The 17,597-nt window shown below is 39.4% G+C and overlaps 1 protein-coding gene across 1 annotated transcript; it reads left to right on the top strand.

The window, feature by feature from the left end:
- Positions 1-6,802: 6,802 nt before the first annotated feature.
- On the top strand, positions 6,803-16,554 carry LOC129253886 (protein MTSS 1-like). Its single transcript, XM_054892319.2, has 7 exons — positions 6,803-6,957; positions 8,359-8,508; positions 8,918-9,343; positions 9,882-10,200; positions 11,199-11,275; positions 12,841-13,066; positions 14,237-16,554. The coding sequence occupies exons 1-7, from the start codon at positions 6,835-6,837 to the stop codon at positions 15,508-15,510; spliced, it is 2,595 nt and encodes an 864-aa protein (XP_054748294.2). The 5' UTR covers positions 6,803-6,834; the 3' UTR covers positions 15,511-16,554.
- The last annotated feature ends 1,043 nt before the right edge of the window (positions 16,555-17,597 follow it).

Below are 17,597 nucleotides of genomic sequence, written 5' to 3'. Positions count from 1 at the left end.
GAGTGGTTTTTGCCTGAAAAATAGGAAACAATAACCGTGTTATTACAGGCAATCACTCTGTAGTCTGCATATACACAGACTCGGATTTGACAGTTCAAAACTATTCCATTTGTTTGTGGAGAATCTTAATTTAGTTGACCAATTTCAGCTACCTGGAAAAAAAATGTTGGCTATATATGCTTTTATGCAAATTCCAGTGGCTCTGGATTGATTTAATATAGTCTCTTGTGGCACTAGTATTTTGTTCTTCAATTCATATAGGTAAGAATGCCTTCAAACTACACTCTTTAAGGACACCAGACAGTGATGTGATGGCTACACCTTACAGTGTTCAAATTACACCCTTGACTTTGTGTTATGATGAGGAAGATATCCTGTGATAGCACAGTTAAACTGTATTTAAATAATACCAGAAATTCAGTATTGGTATTAAATGCCTAATGCGAACCTACGCGAACAGCAGAGTAGTCTGACCACCATACTTTTTTAAAACAGCCTACCCCCATCCCCTCTTCCCAACTCATCCTGTCTATCTTTCATTCAATGCTTTATACCGGTACCCCCTCTTCCATGAATCCTGCTCTGCTGTTTACTTCCAAGCAACTCCTTCTTAGCGGACATTGACAGTAAGCAAGAGCTGTCTTGCAAGGAATTCATACAGCGATGAATCCCTGGTGAGCTGGCCCGTCTCTGAATCCTTTATTATAATTTTTCAGGATCTGAATAAGCAATGTAGCGGTAGTTAAATCAAGGATTATATTTGATTCATCACCACAAATGGTATTATCAACATTGGATGTGAATGGCATATTAGGTCTATTAGGAGTTACTTGGTCATATCCTTGACTAATGTCATAACAGATGTATGTAGGCTTATATTATTTTATTATTTTTCAAAATTCAGTGAAAATCCTAAAGTGAATGTTCGCACCTGACCAATCAGGTTAAAATGCCAATTATTTTGTCACCAATTTGTCAAAATCACAGGAACTTATGCAGTGACTTTTCCATGTTGCATGGATATTTACATTGTAAGGGTAATTTAGCATACAAGCTTTTGAGGCATGGTATAAGAATAAACTTCTTTTCCATTGTAGAAGTGGCAAAGAATTTCTACAATATTGGGCCCTTCTTCACCTTAAAATGCTGGCAGAGGGTGCCAAAATTGTTCTCCTTCCAAAGTTTTCTGACACTACCAACACTGGAATCAACCCTCCATCTTTCACAGTATTACTTTGGTGCTGTTATTCACATTAAACCTTTATATTTTCTTTTTTTCTTCTTTCTTTCCCTTATTGCACCTCTTAAAAGAGCTATGTAGGGCATGTGCCCCTTCCCTTCACAGTAATGGAAAAAAAAAATTCTGATCATTTTAGTTGATTACAAAACCATTGATTTATAGATGCATTAAAATCAATATTCCCCAGGCGCTTCAAGAGAGTTCTCCTCCCCAATCCCATTTTATGACCAGGTGGGTGTTTCATAAAGCTCTTCGTAAGTTAAGAGCGACTTTAAGAATGACTGGTGATCCTTTCTTGTGGTAAATTGTATGTTCATTGGCGATGGTTTAGCACGTAAGAAAGGTTCACCAGTCGTTCTTAAAGTTGCTCTTAACTTACGAACAACTTTATTGAACGGCCCCCAGGGCCCTGTTGCATAAAAGTCACTATTATATTAACTTTTCCAGCCAATGGTATCTTTCATGAAATCCTTAATTTTGATTGGCTGTTGGGTCATGTTTCCACGGTAGTTACCATTGGATGGCTAATTTACCGTAAAAGTAACTTAAATTTTTTGTGATTGATCATACACACTAATCAGTGCAATCAATCATAGAAACCAGCTGTAGTATCAAACGCCAAGCTTCGTATAACAAGGTCCGGGGTCCTGTAACACAAAGGTTAGTAGTTGATCGTACGCTTGATTCTCATGTTTGATTGTACATTGTAGTCAATGGAATCAATTGTTCAGATATTCTTGTATGATGATTCCTAAGCTTTGTGTTACATGCCGGAGATCTTATCTTTATTTTGAAATTGAAAACAATGAACGAGACTGGTGTAATCGTCCATGAGGTAGTCAGTCCAGTACCCCATTCCTCTAACCGCAAATGAAGTTGGGTGAATGGCCTGAATGGAAACGGCAGATATAGAGGTATTGGCATTGTCAGGGCAGCTCAGCTAGGGGGAAATGAAGCTAGTCATAATGAATTGAGACAAATTGATCTCGTTGAGTAAGGAGTAGTTCTCTGTGAATGGTATAAGTAAAGTTCCCTTGGCGTTGTCTGATACAAATGTAGCTAGAGTAAGAGAGGAGTGGAAGGAGAAGTAATAGTATGAAGAAAAGATGATAAAGAAGATTAGGGGAATGGGGGAAGGAGAATAAAGGAAAGAGAATCTAATACCCTTTTTACACACGCTGAAATTTCCTTAACCCCGTACTATAGGTGGGGCTAAATTGCCATTTAGCCCCACCTATAGTACGGGGTTAAGCTTAGCCCACTTTCTTTTTACACAGCATTTTTGCAAAGTGGGCTAACCCCACCTTTAGTACGGGATTATTTGGCCCTGCAAAAAAGCAGGGTTATCCCAGCAATTGCGGTGCTAAGAGCGATAGTACGGGGTTAAGATCGCTAGTGTAAAACGAAAGTGGGCTAAGCTTAACCCCGTACTATAGGTGGGGCTAAATGGCAATTTGGCCCCACCTATAGTACGGGGTTAAGGAAATTGTAGCGTGTGTAAAATGGTACGAGTGAAGTACTTGTACTACGAATGATCGACAAAAACCACTAGTCCGGGGTTAGCGAGTTTCGTGTGTGAAAAGCAAGCATTCCTTATCCGGGGTTAGCAATAACAATTTGGCATGTGTAAAAAGGAAAAAAAAATAGTACGGGGTTAAGGATAGTACGGGGTTAGCGATAGTCCGGGGTTAAGAAAATCCTGTGTAAAAAGGGTATAGGAAGGGGCAATAGACAGAAAGAGTGAAATGAAGAAAGAATAGAGAGAGGGGGAAGTGAAAGGAGAAGGAGCAGGCAAGGAAGGAGCAGGGAAGGGAAAGGGGGATGAGGAGAAGGGGGGGGGCATGTTACAATTAGGAGATGGAATTTTCAATGAGAGGCACAAACATTCAAATGAAAAACAAATTGAACAATAGTATGCTACATCCAAATGTTTTTGTAAAAAATATGCATGAACTCATGCATATACTTGTGGGCCTACATTTGCAATATTCACTTGTATGTTAACAATGGGAGGGGGTATGATTGCATGAACATTGTCTTTAGTGAAACAAATGAATATATAAAGCCATAGGCTCCTTCAAGATATCTGCAGAAAAAAGGACAGAAGTTACCAAGATATGGAATTAATTATTAGTTACAGTTTATCATTGAGAGAGAACTTTGAGGCTACACAGTTTTGAGAGGAACTGAGTGAGGTGGGGAAAGAAAGATAATGGACATGTGATAGTCTGTCACATGTATTATGCAGTGAGATGAGAGTGTCTGAGTGTCACGTTGTCTTTCAAGTTTTGAAGACATCACTCCCACAAAGTAGTGCAGTTTCAGAGAAATGGTAAGCCTTGTGAGGTTTGACCCTGTCATCTATTCTTCCTGAAGTGGGCAGCACACATTGTCATGGCACCAAGTCATGCAAGCAATGCATATTTCTGGATTTGAATCATCATCTACGAAGGCTCTGATGCTCTCTCAATCCAGAAATATTCCTTGAAAGACTTTGATTACTCCTTTCACAGTCATGTGCAAGGAGAGTGCAAGAAATGAAAGTATATTTCTGTGGTTTGCACTCTCATAGCAGTTCTCTACTGGAACAGTTTCATATCAGCCAATTTATTTTGACATTTGATAATTTATGTAGACTTTGCTCAAGAACCACCCACTTCTATTTAGACAATGGGTTAGAATGACAGCAATGGCTCATACATACATGTAGGTGGATACGTTTAATTCAAGCATATATCTTGTAAAGTTCATTGAGCTGATACCTGCATGTAAAGATCATGCGGTTTCTCATGCAGCTGTCTGCCAAGAAAATGGATAAACCCCATGGGGTGCAGTCAGGTGCATTTATTTGAAGTGCAATATGAATCATATAATAATATGATAACTAGTTGTTGACCAATGTTATACAGATTGAACTGTGGTAGGAGACACGGGGAAAATGTCATGAAACCAATAGTTGTTAAAAGCTACTGAAAATCCTTATACTGATTGGCTGAGAGCAAAATTGTCAGCGGAAATAACTGACTAAACTCTTAATGAAATACCCCCCTGGTTGTAAAAACTAAGGCACTGCCATCTCTCGTTTAAAAAAAAATAATAAAAATGTACGATATGAGATATTCATTTAGATATATTCCTTGCTCTGTAGCTGATATAGCCTTAATATTTGGCCATGTCCACTTGAGCAGTTTTTGTTATGACTAAAAAAGAGAAATTGAATATGACAAGTTTTGTGGGACAGATAATAATATCTAAAAAGTCTTGTGTCTTTAAAGTTGAAAAAAGTCTTTCCCAAGAATACTCTTTCGAATATATTATCATTCAACAATAGGTGTTTGTTCGCTAAATGATCTGTTCCTCTGTGCACATCAAATTGGCAACCGTTCAATGCTGTGTCATCTCGAAAACTGACCATCCGAGAATATAGATGTACTAATGGAAGGTCACTGTACAATATGACAGTAGTTAGACCATCAAATGTATAAGGATGAAGGAGAGGGATTATAAAAGTGCATCTGGATTGAGACCTCGGTTTCTATTAATGACGATGGATTCTTGCCTTCATTAATCATAGAAGATTGAAACTTGTGATTATTTATGGAGCTATCACCCTACCAGTGAATACACACAGGCCAGCGTTTTGTTATTGTTTTGTATCATGAAAGATACTACTTACTGATTTTTGAAGAAAGAAAATGAGTATGAAATATGTTATTTACAGAATATATTGTCGTTGAATGATTTTGCAGATAGGACGATGTTGCAATCAATTCTAGATAACAATGGTCAGTTAACATCTTTGTATGCTTTTCAGTAAACCCTATACTTTACAAATGAAAACTCATTGTTTGAAATTTACAGTTCGGTGGATTCACAATATGGTGCGCCATCGATCAGACAGTTGCAGCGAACAGGCCAAATTTCTACCTTCGGGGTCGACATCACGCACAGTGCTAGACTGTAATGTGACTATGATGCTTCAAAAATGAAAACATGAATGTATTTGGCAAAAGCAGAAGAAGAATTCACTGAAAACGGTCTCAATTTCTCTCCCACCTCCTAGACCCTAATAAACAGCTTATGCAAGCCGGTCAAGCCGCGTCGGCCAGCGCAGCATAATCGCATGCATGCCCTAGCATGCAACAAATGTCAACTTTTTCCTATGAGGCATAGCGAATTTCAGTCTGTCCGCTGCAACCAATAGATGGCGCACTGTATTGTGAATCCACCAAATTAAATGCACATCTTTATGTTACAGCCAGAGCCCTGGGTATATTTCAACTCTCCTTTAGTCCCCTTTCCTCTTACTTGGTATTGAATTATTAATTTCCTCTATCATTTCCATGTCCTGTTTCATTCTCCTTTTATTGTTGCTCTATTCATCTTCACAAGGATCCATCCTTGGTGTAGATTCCTTATAATCAAATAAAGAAAGTAAAATGTTGTCATAAGAGAGTGAGAGGAAGAGAATGGGATGGTGATAATTAAGTTAACCTTTTTCACACCAAGACATCTTCACATCATGGCATTGAGATTTATTGACACATATAAGGCCCTGGGTTTGAATGTAGTATAGTAGCACTGCTGATGGTATACAAATAGTGAATAGGCATGAGTGCGAGATATCGCATGAGGTGAAAGAAAGATGCTCTATCCAACGAGGCGTCAGCCGAGTTGAATAGAGCGTCTCTTTCTTTCACAGAATGCGAAATATTGCACCATTGCACGAATAAGAATATTCGCTATTTGTGTTGTACAACGCCTCGCAAATCTAGCGAAAATATGAACAAAACAAGAGTTTTTCCCTGCAGTAATCTATGAACAGGGAGCAAAAATATTGAAAACGAAAAGCAAAATCCCACAAGTGCACATGACCTTGGGCAGCATTGCGCATTTAGCCAAGCAGGCAGGCTATACGTGTACTGCACCTTCATTTTTACTGAGCGCAATGAATTAAATTGTATCGTGACATCACCTCCTAAAGCCGTGCAACGGTACATTTTTTATGGTACGTCGTGTGTTCAACGGTACAAATGTTTGACATTCAGCCTCCCATTTGCAGACATACAACAAGCTAAGTAGGCGTTGTACAATACTGCATAAAACAGATAAAAGAAGTTCAAGTGACAAAAGATGGTGTTCTCAGGAGCAATACAAGGAATATTTAATAGTAAGACTTTTTTTTTACTTACTACTGATATAAGCTACAAGAATTCCTTGCCTCTGATTGGCTGATGCTGTGATAAGGGTACCATTATACCATAAAGAAATCTTACGGCAGGCGTAGTCTTTGCTCTCAGGCAGTGTATGGCCTTTGTAGATAGTCAATGATAATAATAACTGGATTTATGTAGCGCTTTTTGCCCGAGAATTCAAAGCACAACTATGAACATTTCTATTACTTTTAACGATTACAGAACATGATACACTCATACACTAGGAGGAGGTTCAGTATACATCCTTCCATCAAAAGCAAATTGTTCTTCTTTTGCCAAGGTTGTTTCATAAATGCCTTTAATATCCTATCGTTTGTTTTTATTTTTCTTTCCTTTTCTGCAGGAAAACCCCATGTGCAATACCAACTAGACAGCGCCATGCAGGATGTCAATGATATGTTCGTCTTGCTGGAGGAAGCAGAGAGGAGTGCTTGCCGTAACGCCCTCATCGAGGAGAGGAGTAGATTCTGCTCTTTGGTCGGATACCTCAGACCAGTTGTTGTAAGTATATTACTTTTCTAAAATAAAAAAAAATTGATTGGTTAGCTTCAAATTCACTGGATTTTAGAATAAGTTGGCCACATATTGAACATTCTATACCAGGGGGGTGTTTCACAAAGATTTAAGTATGACTTAAGTCGCACTTAAATGCCTACGCGTACATGATATGGATCGCGCGATCTTATTGATAGACACGCAGTAGTGCGCGTCCTCATGACACGATCTGACCGATGCGGTCAAGCCTTTCATACCGTACGCAACTTGGTATTTAAGTGCGACTCTAAGTCATACTTAAATCTTTGTGGAACACCCCCCAGGACCCATTACATTAGTTCTTTTTTTATTAAATTGTAACTTTGCAATCTAAAGGTTACTAACTTCCTTGGAATCTTGACCGTTGAGCATTGTTACCAATACACTACCATGATAGTAACTGATGAATAGGGGCTCTGATGATATTTCACAATTTAAATGAAACTCATGTCTGAGGGTGAAAAAAGGAAGTGACAAAATTTTCAATTTAAAATCAAAACAAGATTTTTGAGCCCATGTAACTGTGTATTTCTAAAATCTTTCACTACTACCAAAGTATTCTTGCTTCTGTAGTGAATATAACAGTCTACTTGGCATTGTGTAATTTATTATTGTTTCAAAAAGCAAACTATAATATACATGATCCATGGTAATATTTACCTTAATGTGGAAAAGAAATCAATCAAGTCTTGCATTATGTAAAATTTCTCTATTAATCCTACACTGTCCAAGGGGAAATATTCATCACTTTCTACTTTTTCATATATTTTTAGCCACGGGGAAATACCTCTTTGGTGTACAAAATGGCATGTTCTGAATGATTTCTTGAGTTTTCCAATCACTTAATTCCTTCCCTGGACGAGATAAAAATAGGAGGGTTGGGTCAAGGATGGAGGATGCACTGATACAGGCAAAGTTGAGGGAGAGGGTAAGGGGGGTTGATGGGAGTGTGAGATGAATCTGACCACTCCCGCTCAACAGTGACAACACTAAACTTGGACTGCTGACTGCCTGACAGACTGAATATTTACGTTTAAAGGTTTATGGTATGCCATGTGGTGACTCATAGAAAGACTAAGAAAAGTGGACAGAGGAATGGGTGAGATAGAGAGGCAAGAAAGTGGAAAGTTGGAACTAGATGGAAGGTATATAGTATTCTTTTCTGAAATGAGTGTAGTTCGTAAAAGGACTGAGTTGAGAGGCTTGAGTGTTGGGATAGATGAGAGAAGGTTGTCTTGAGTCAAGGAGTGGAGTTGTAGAACCGGAGAGAAGACTTGACGTATAAGGAAAGTAAGAGGGTTGTGCCGAGGATAAAGGATGCACTAACTTCAAACATCATCTCAGTGAATATTGTCTTCATTTTTTTAGGAGGATGAGATCTCCTTGCTCTCTGAGGTTGTGCATCTTCAGACTGTCATGGAGGATCTGAGCACCCAGAGTAAAGACCCTCACATTCTACCACCAGCCAGTGAACAGGTCATCTTAGATCTGAAGGGTCAAGATGTCCAGTGGTCATACGTAAGTCCTGTATTCTTCTCTCAAATCCTCCCCATTCTCTTTCCCCTCATGGTAGCATTGCATTTACTGGACTTTGCTGGTCATACAGTCTTTTGTTCAGCTCTAAACAATGGCGAATTCATATGATTTTAAATTCCATTATTTCCATATTTAAGTTTTGTGATATGCATGTGTCTTTTGTTCAGCACTTAATAAATAAATTCATATAATCCTTAGCACCAAGTTTTAGGTTCTGCTTTTTATTGTCATTGATTAAAAAAAACCTCACACAGTATTACTTCTCGGCCAATGTGGTGAACTACCATGAAAACCTTGATTTTTAATTGCTTCCCGGCCATGTTACCATACATGTAGTAGTTTGACAAAGTTACCATAACTGTGATAATACATGTTGTTTCATGCTGTGTAGACTCCACCAAGTTCTCCAACCCCGTCAAATGGCTCCCGCAAGTCCAGCATGTGCAGCCTGAGTAGCCTGAACAGCTCTGACTCTCGCTCCAGTGGCTCCATGGCTTCGGCCCACTCCAACCACTCTCATCCCAGCACCGGAGGACCCAACGGCTCCTCTCTCCACAGCTACCACCGGCATCGCAGCCTCTCACAGCCCAGCAACCCTGCCTGCCGACTCTCCAGCGTCTCATCCCAGGATTCCGGTTTCACCTCCCAGGACACACTCTTCACCAGGCCGGGATCGCCTCCATCGTCGTCGACCAGCAGCGGTGGGAGCCAGGCACCTCAGCAGCTCCCTCCCCTGAGGGTGGAGGAGGATGGGGATCCAGTGGATGAGACCATGGCTTACAGTCTCATGCTGCAGATGGCTAATGAGTATGCCCAGGTAAAGTGTCATGTTGGTGTATCATAAGCTGTTGGTGTATAAGTTATATACAGCTTCACATACAATCGGAACATGTTCTTAGGTGCGAAGTCATCTACAAGAATGGATCACCAGTCAAGTGTAAAGTCATTTGTATCTTACGGATAACTTTATCAAACGGCCTTCTGGTGAGGTCCACCAGTGAATGTAAATTTTATATGTCATTGACTTGAAAAAGTACTGTTTATGAGATTAGTGCATAAAGTCATATTAGATACTTCTTGAACAAGATGGTTCTGCTCTGCATTCTATTCTGTTCTGAAACCAAACAGTTTTTAATAGATTCAGGTCAAGCCCTAGTGATAGAGATGGTAATAAATTGAATGTCTTTGGTGCAAGATTGGTGTCCTATTTAGTTTACCTACAGATTTAGACCATTATTTCACTTAACGATGTTTTAGAATATGGGACACCAAGAGCATGTATGGCTTACTTGAAGTTGTTGAAGTTTTCAATGTTGGTGTATTAACAATTTTTTTTCCTTCTTCTTTCCAAACAGCATGGTAGATTATCATCCAGCGACCAGTCATCAAGTGAGGGAAGCACCCCTTCCTCATCCCCATCCCCTGCCTACCCCGCCCCACCATCCTCCCAAATGGCCCCTACCCCGCCCTGGTTAGAGAACAAAGTCCCCACGGCCATCACATCCACCACGCCTTCTGTGCCAGGTCCCAAGAAGCAGCCAAAGCCGGTACCCACGCCCATGGTGTCCTTCATGAAGCCCCCGACAGGCGAGGGCGCCAAACAGACTCCCCTCAAGAATGGCAAGCCAGGAAAACAAGTCCTGCCGGATTTCAATATGACACAGCCCAACCAGAGTAAGAATTTTGGTTCATCAATTGTTGGAAGAATAGATGATAAATGATAATTACAAGTACCAACTGTCATCACAACCTGAGCCTCTCATTTATAGGGGGAGGCTGCAGCTATAGCTATGCTGTTATCCTAAACATAAATGATGCATCTGGTTTGGCAAGACGACAGAGGATGAATAGCAATCACCACTTATACCCTCACGTCTTGCTTTAGTTATTGCTTTCATTTTATGGACTATGATGTGTAGGTTTTTTTGTTTTTGTACAAAAACTGCCATTTGACATTTGTAGATAAAAAAGGGCTAAAACAAGATGGGAGAATATAGGCTCCACATAAAAGCAATAAGTTTCACTTTTCAGTGTCAGACTCGTAAAAGCAAAGGCAATAGCTGCAGCCTTTGCCTAGATTAGATTACTACATTATAGTTATAAATGCTATGTAAAAGCAGAATATAATCATAACTACATAGAACAATTTGTTAAGTATACCAGTTTGCAGTTTATATGCTAATCAGATTTTGATGTTAATCAATGGATGACATAATTCAAGACTGACATGAATTACATCATCATTTTCACTAGGCAAAAATGTACTATTTTATCATGACAAAATGAATTTAAAATGCAATATTTATGCCTATTTTGAAAAGAAAAAAGCACAGCCATAATTGTACTGTGATATGTTTGTGGAATATGAAAATGAAAATATATAATTTAATGTTCTATATAGAACATCAGAAATAGAAATCCTCTTTAATTCTGCCCAGTAGATCTTTGGCCTGGCAGCCACTGAGCAGCGTCAGATTGACATTGCTCTATCCCTTAAATTGTTGAATGCCAAACAGGGTAGCAGCAACTCTTTCAAGTTCTTTTGGTCTGAAGTGGCCGGGGCCTAAACTCCCGACCCTCCGGTTGTGAGGTGGACCCTCTATCAACCGAGCCAACACAAAGGTCGTGCTCACAGAATAAATGATTTTTCTTTTTGTTGTTTTTCCTTTCAGTTGTGCCTCAACCCTTGTCTTCAACTAACGGAACTGACCAACCAACCAATCACTCTGCTACAAGGAGAGCTTCTCAAGTAAGTGTAAACACCATCGGGGGGGGGGGGGGGGGGGGGGGGGGTTCACAAATATTCAAATGTAACTTTAAGTTGCACTTAAATCCCAGTAGTGTGTGGTATGAAATGCATCACCACATTGGTAGAGTCACCTCAGGATGCTAGTGCTGGGCGATATTTGAAAAAAAAAATTGAATATTGACAATGGTTTTATGATAATGTTGATATATTGCGGTAACACGATATAACCAAAATATTGTTGATTATGGAAAGTTAGTCACCACTTATTGACCAGAAATGCTAAACCAACTCAGAACTTCGTAAATTGGTACAGAAGTGCCCACTTTTCACAGAAACGCGCCGATGAAAGCCTTACTTTCATTTCCCCCTTCCCTGCTCTTACAGAATTGCAGTTCATTATGAATTTTCAGACTCTGCGATATTTTGCTAGTGATAATGTACTAACATTGAAATAAAATATCGACCACTACTAGGGGATGCCTGCATATTGATTGATAAAATTTAGGATTAAATATCATGTGGTGTAGCACTTAAGCATGACTGTAAGTCACTTTGAAGTCTTTTAAACACCCCCTGCTTTCTTTAATGCAAATATTTGTACTCACCTAGTTCAGGTAGCCAATCACGTACATTTTTGCATGTGGAATTTGTTGGTAACGCTTACCAGTAACGAATCAGATCGATGCTTTCATATTTGCACTCCATCCCAAATTTTTTGTGTGCACTAGGGGTTGTAGCAGAACGAGTTACACTTCAACCAATCACAAGAGCACATTTTTTGCCTATTAATTATTTGAGTTTTATTCATATACACTTTGTGAAACAGACCCCTGTTCAAGTTACAGCACACAATACATTTTTTTTCAAAATACATGCATGTATCTGTAATGTAGCTTCTGTATTGCTACTGTACATACACAAAAAGCCTGACTTGCCCGTAAAGTTTGAAAACATTCAGCAAAACTCTGAACATGACTAGAGAATGGGTTTTCTTGTAACCTCTGACATTATCCGGAAAACATAATTTTAACTGAATACCTGAACTAAAATCAGTTGAATGGTCAAGTAAAGCCGACTCATGCTCCTGATTTCAGACAGGTCATTCCCTCCCTATATTTTATATTGATTTCACACAGCTTATCAATTTGTGCCTTTCATATTATGCGCTACCAAAGTTTATTTTCATAAGGGGCCAACTTTTCCTTGTTGTTCGACAATTTTTCCTTGTTGGTTGGAATCTTTTCCTTGATACCACCCACTGCAAGTGAAAATTTGAAAATTAAAGAAATATTTAATGAAAGGTGAAAGGCCATACATAGTGAAGGATAAAGATTAATCGTACAAGTGAAATCCAGGAAAACTGGTATTCTTATTTATGTTTGTTATCACTTTGAAAGAGAAACACTTTAATTAATGCATGGTGTTGAGTTCACTGATGTCAACCAAGCTGTCAGAATTAATGTGAAGGAGCTTTGGCACAATAAAGCACAACTCATGTGCAAGTATTATTAATCCATGAAATGGTGGAAAATGTAACTGTGAACTTGTACGTTTGTCATGTTCAGGGTTCAGCTCCCCTCGACCTCGAGGCAGTTCTTGCAAGAGGTGCAGCAGAGAGGAAGGTGGATGCGGACCCAATCTATGCCACACCGGGACCAGTCCGGGGCAAGCCCTCTAAGCTGGATGTGGCTCCTAACATGACCCCCATGAGTCAAAGATCAGCGGGGTCAAGTGGATACGGCACTCAGGCCAGCTCTCCAAATACATCCAGCGACACTGTCAACTCTTCAGGTATGTCACCAGTCTTTTATTTGGGAAAATCCAAATTGCAATGTAATTTTTTTTAGCCTGTGTGCTTGTTTTACTACTTGATTTCATATGCAAGGGGGGGGGGGGCTGAAGCCCAGCCCCCTCTCCCTTACCCATTTTTTTAAAGAATATGTGCAAAACATAAAAAAACATGACCATCTGATTGTGATTTTTGCCATGAAATAAATATGTCTGTTTGATGACCTGATCTCTTTCATTCCAATAATGTTTCCTTTACATTCATGATATCATCGGCTATCTGGCAGAAGGGCAGTAGGCTACGTGTGAGCAATGATTTTCATTTTCTTGTGTGGCTGGCATAAGGGCATTAGCTCGAGCATGCACTATGTGAAATGTACACTGTGCTTGACCAACAGGAATGGGAATTGATGTTCAGGTAAATCCTACTGCCCTTCTGCTAGCCAGGCGAAAATATGATATTTAAACAAGATATCGAAGGTGTATAGTTGCATTTATATATTACATCAGGGTAAAAGATGTGTAGCCTACTGAGGATTTCATGAAGGAAAACTTCCTAAAACCTATTTTATTGTTCCCCGTCTATTACCAAGTCTTTCTTTACAGAAATGTATATGACTGTTTTATAAACAAGTTTGAACTATAGAGTTTGGACAGAAGTCTATATGTTCATCAACCTTAAAGTGATGGCGACAAACAATTTCTTGCCTAGTTGACTTAAAAATGTTGTATGCTGTCATTGTGAGATATGTTATCCTGCCAAGACGATTTATGAAAAGTAATAAACTGACATGGCGAGTCATGGTGAGTTACATTATCGTTATCTACTACGTTTCTCATTTTGACAACATTTAACTTTTTGATAAGTCGTCTTAGTAATATAACGTATCTCGCCATGTCAATGTATTTATCGTATGTCAAAATGGCAAGATAAGTTATATTGTCAAGTTGAATCAATGCCTTATTATTCATAAGGCATTAAGTCGACTTGACAAGATAACAAATCTTGCCATTTTGACATACAATAAATAATAGGGTTATTATGTCAACAGGGCAAGATAAAATATCTTGTTATCTCATAATGTAGACTTTAAATATTCCTTCAGTTTGCAACTGATTTTATGTGATGTGTTATGTTCACACTCTGCATTATTTGTTTGATATTTTCTACAGAATACGATCCCTACTCAGTCTGCGACAGCAACGTCAATTATCCAGACATAAGTAAATCTGCAACTCTCCCGCGCCATTTCAATCCATCCTCAATCTTTCAGGCTGTATCAACAGCTTCATCATCGTCATCGTCTTCTTCATCCTCGTCATCATCATCCTCCTCCTCTTCATCGGCGTCAACCTCTCACACCCAGATGCACCGCCGTCACTCCTCAATTGGTGCTTTCACCAACAATGATATGTCCATCCACGGCACTGTACGCCGCAGGAAACCGCCGCCACCAATCCGCAGGACGCCGTCTGGTAACTCGCTCTCGTTCAGCCTTACAGAATCCAACAGCGCCCCACAGTTTGATGAGTCTGGCAAGTTTAAGGTGCCACCTCCAACAATGCCAGTTAAAGACACCCCAGCCAAGGTTGCGCGTAGCCAGAGCCTGCGGATAGGGATTGATGATAACATGGCCCAAGCTATGAGTAGGGTCGCGTTGAAAGAAAGTTTGGATGCCAAGCTGGCAGAGAGACGTAATTCACCAAGGACTCCACCCAGTGATCTTGGCAACAAACAACCTGTCTTTACTGTAGGTAGCAATGGTCAAGATGGACAATCACAATATGGCTTGTCCACACCTGGGTCCAGGCATAGTATTGCACATCCCCCTTCATCTTTTCAACACCAGTCGTATGCTCAGCAGCAACAACAACAGCAAGAACTGCAATATCATCTACAACTCCAACAGCAGAAGCAACAACAGCAACTTCAGCAGCAACATCAGCAACTCCAGCTACAACAACAGCCACAGCCACCATATCAACAACAACAAAATCAGCAGCAGCAACAACAATTACAGTCCCAGCCACAGCAACAATATATGCAGTACCAGTACGAACAACAGCCGCAGCAATCATACCAACCACAGGCTCAACAAAATCACTATCAGACTCTGCCCCCGCAACCCAAGACTCCGCAACAGTTGCAGCAGTACCCTCCCCCACAAGGGTATGGTTACACCACACCAGACGGTAAATGTGTACCCCAACCCCCATCTTTCAACCCCCCTACTCCACCCGCAGAGGGCAGCCCTCTCCCCCCTCCTCCAATGTCCATGTTGACTCCGCCATCCCACCAGCAGCAGCATCCAGCTCCGGTAGAGAGTGAATCGGAGGAGGAGGAAGAGACGGGGGTTGGGGCTATGGCTGAGATCAGACGGGGAGTCAAGCTGAGGAAAACCACTGCAGTGCATGACCGCTCGGCACCGAGGTTAACGTCCCCTTGAGTGCTAGCCGCATTGTAAATAGACGGACAATATAATAAAGCCACAAGAAGCAAAAAGAGCCACTTTGTATCCAATGGACCACAACAGACATTGTGCATTCTTGATGTTGTTTTGAAAATGTTTAAATCGGATTTATAATCATGTTTAGCCCGTGTTTCACACATCTCAACTTAGTTTAGTGTAATATGGTATGAATTCACATTGTACTCACAGTATTGGTATGAACGCACAGGCTGTCGGAGAAAATTGTTGAGAAGTCGTGTTCACCAAATGTCAGTTCATATTCACACGTATGTTGTGCCCTACTTTGCGTATGTTGCATTGTGGTGGTAGTGTATGTTTGGCATGTCTGAATCATCTTATGGCAAAATGGTTCAATATAAATACATATAGATGTTAATTTGGAGTACGGTCAAAATTATTCTATTAAAATAGAAATATTGTATTTTTTGTAATCTGGTGAGAAAACAACCATTAAAAATATCCCCCTTTTTGCTTCGCCTTAAACAAATCACAATAATTTACTAAAACCAAAGAATATTCACTTTAGGGATGTGCTTTATTACCCTCTCGTCTCATTTTATGTCTTCATCTTTTTTTATGCTTTATTCTTTGAAAGGACTGCATGTATTCCTAGAATATTCACTCTCAAACATCTCTGATCATAAACTAATTTCTTTTTAAATTCAGGGTATTCTAATGGTGCGTTTAATTTTTGGTCAGCCTCCCTTCGCCAAAGTTATGCAAAATTAATTTTGAAACGCTGGTGCATTTTTCGTAGTTATGTTATATCCTGTACTGAAATATTTGTTTTTAAGACTCATTATTTTATCTCCTTACTAACCATTTTATAATTTTCTCACAATTTTGCCACCCATTTATGGTGATATGATTTGATATTAAATGGTGCTTTGACAATATTAGTAATAATCAATTAAACCCAATCACTTTTATGTTATATTCACTTTTTAACTCATCGAAAATTAATGGGGCATTGCAAGAAACTTGGAATCAGTTACAAGTCTGCTTAGGCTCCCAAAAATCAAAAAAAAAAAAATCAAAAATCAAATCAATTATATATGTGCTGATCTGCTTCTCCAACATGGAGTATTAAATGATTCGCTATAGCTGATATCAATTGCGAAACTACAACAGGAATTTGATTACAGATATTTTCTTGCAAAACCCCCTAAGAGTCTGAAAGTCTTGCCTAACAGTGCAGTGTCGCTCTTGTACATGTATGTACTCTTCTATTTATTTATCATCACTCCTTGCAAGAGCAAATTGTAGACAATATAGCTTGCTGTAGATAATCATATGAGAGGGAGTGTGGAATGAGGGGAAGGGAAGATGATCTAATGGTGTTTCTTGTGAATAACACATTGCCGCCACTGTAACAAAACCATGCTTAGAAAGAAAGCAGGGTTGATATATTGCATATTGACCGCATAACAAAATATAAATGTTCACAATCAATGGAGGGAACAATCCTGTTTTTTTTTTTTTTTTTTTTTTTTTTTTTTTACATGTGTACAAACCCCTGATTATCATATGCCTCTTTAGTTATAAACAGTGAATATTACTTCTGTCAATGCATTTCCTGTGACAATCGATCATGTTGACAATGATAATCATCACGTAGCACTGGCCAGTAAGATGGATGTGCAAGAGATTTTGGTGGCAAGAGTAGGTGAACGCTGAAAAATGTATAATAGTGTAAAAATGAGAGCAATAGGCATTGGTTGGATGGGGGAATGGTATGGAGGAGCGTATGTATGATAATATTTAGAAGAAGAAATGGTATTTATTTTGTGAAAGAGGGTCTTAGGAGGAGGCAGGTTTTGTGTGACGATATATTTTGTATGTACAGTGCAATGAAGTGGCAGTATTGTAAACTGCTTAGGATAAAGGTTCATGTGTTTGTATGGTATGGAACCTATTTTATCTGTTGGGCGAGTCTAAAATTGGAGGGGTGTTTGTTGCTCATCTGGCATTAACCCCCAAAAGTTTTAAAGGAAATACATATTTGAAGCTGTTGTTGAAATGAGCTGGGACTTAACACCATGTGGTTTTGGGACTATGGTGTT

The sequence above is a fragment of the Lytechinus pictus genome, chromosome 2 (assembly GCF_037042905.1).
Source record: "Lytechinus pictus isolate F3 Inbred chromosome 2, Lp3.0, whole genome shotgun sequence".
NCBI classification, from domain to species: Eukaryota; Metazoa; Echinodermata; class Echinoidea; order Temnopleuroida; family Toxopneustidae; genus Lytechinus; species Lytechinus pictus.
The sequence above is the reverse complement of the archived record's forward strand: the minus strand, read 5'-3'. Positions and strand labels throughout refer to the sequence as shown.

Bases quoted from the DNA above. Each gene is read 5' to 3' on its own strand.
- LOC129253886 (XM_054892319.2), top strand. From the start codon at position 6,835: ATGCAGGATGTCAATGATATGTTCGTCTTGCTGGAGGAAGCAGAGAGG. The intron at 6,958-8,358 runs GTAAGTATATTA...TCATTTTTTTAG, and splicing joins GATACCTCAGACCAGTTGTT to GAGGATGAGATCTCCTTGCT. The intron at 13,067-14,236 runs GTATGTCACCAG...TATTTTCTACAG, and splicing joins CGACACTGTCAACTCTTCAG to AATACGATCCCTACTCAGTC.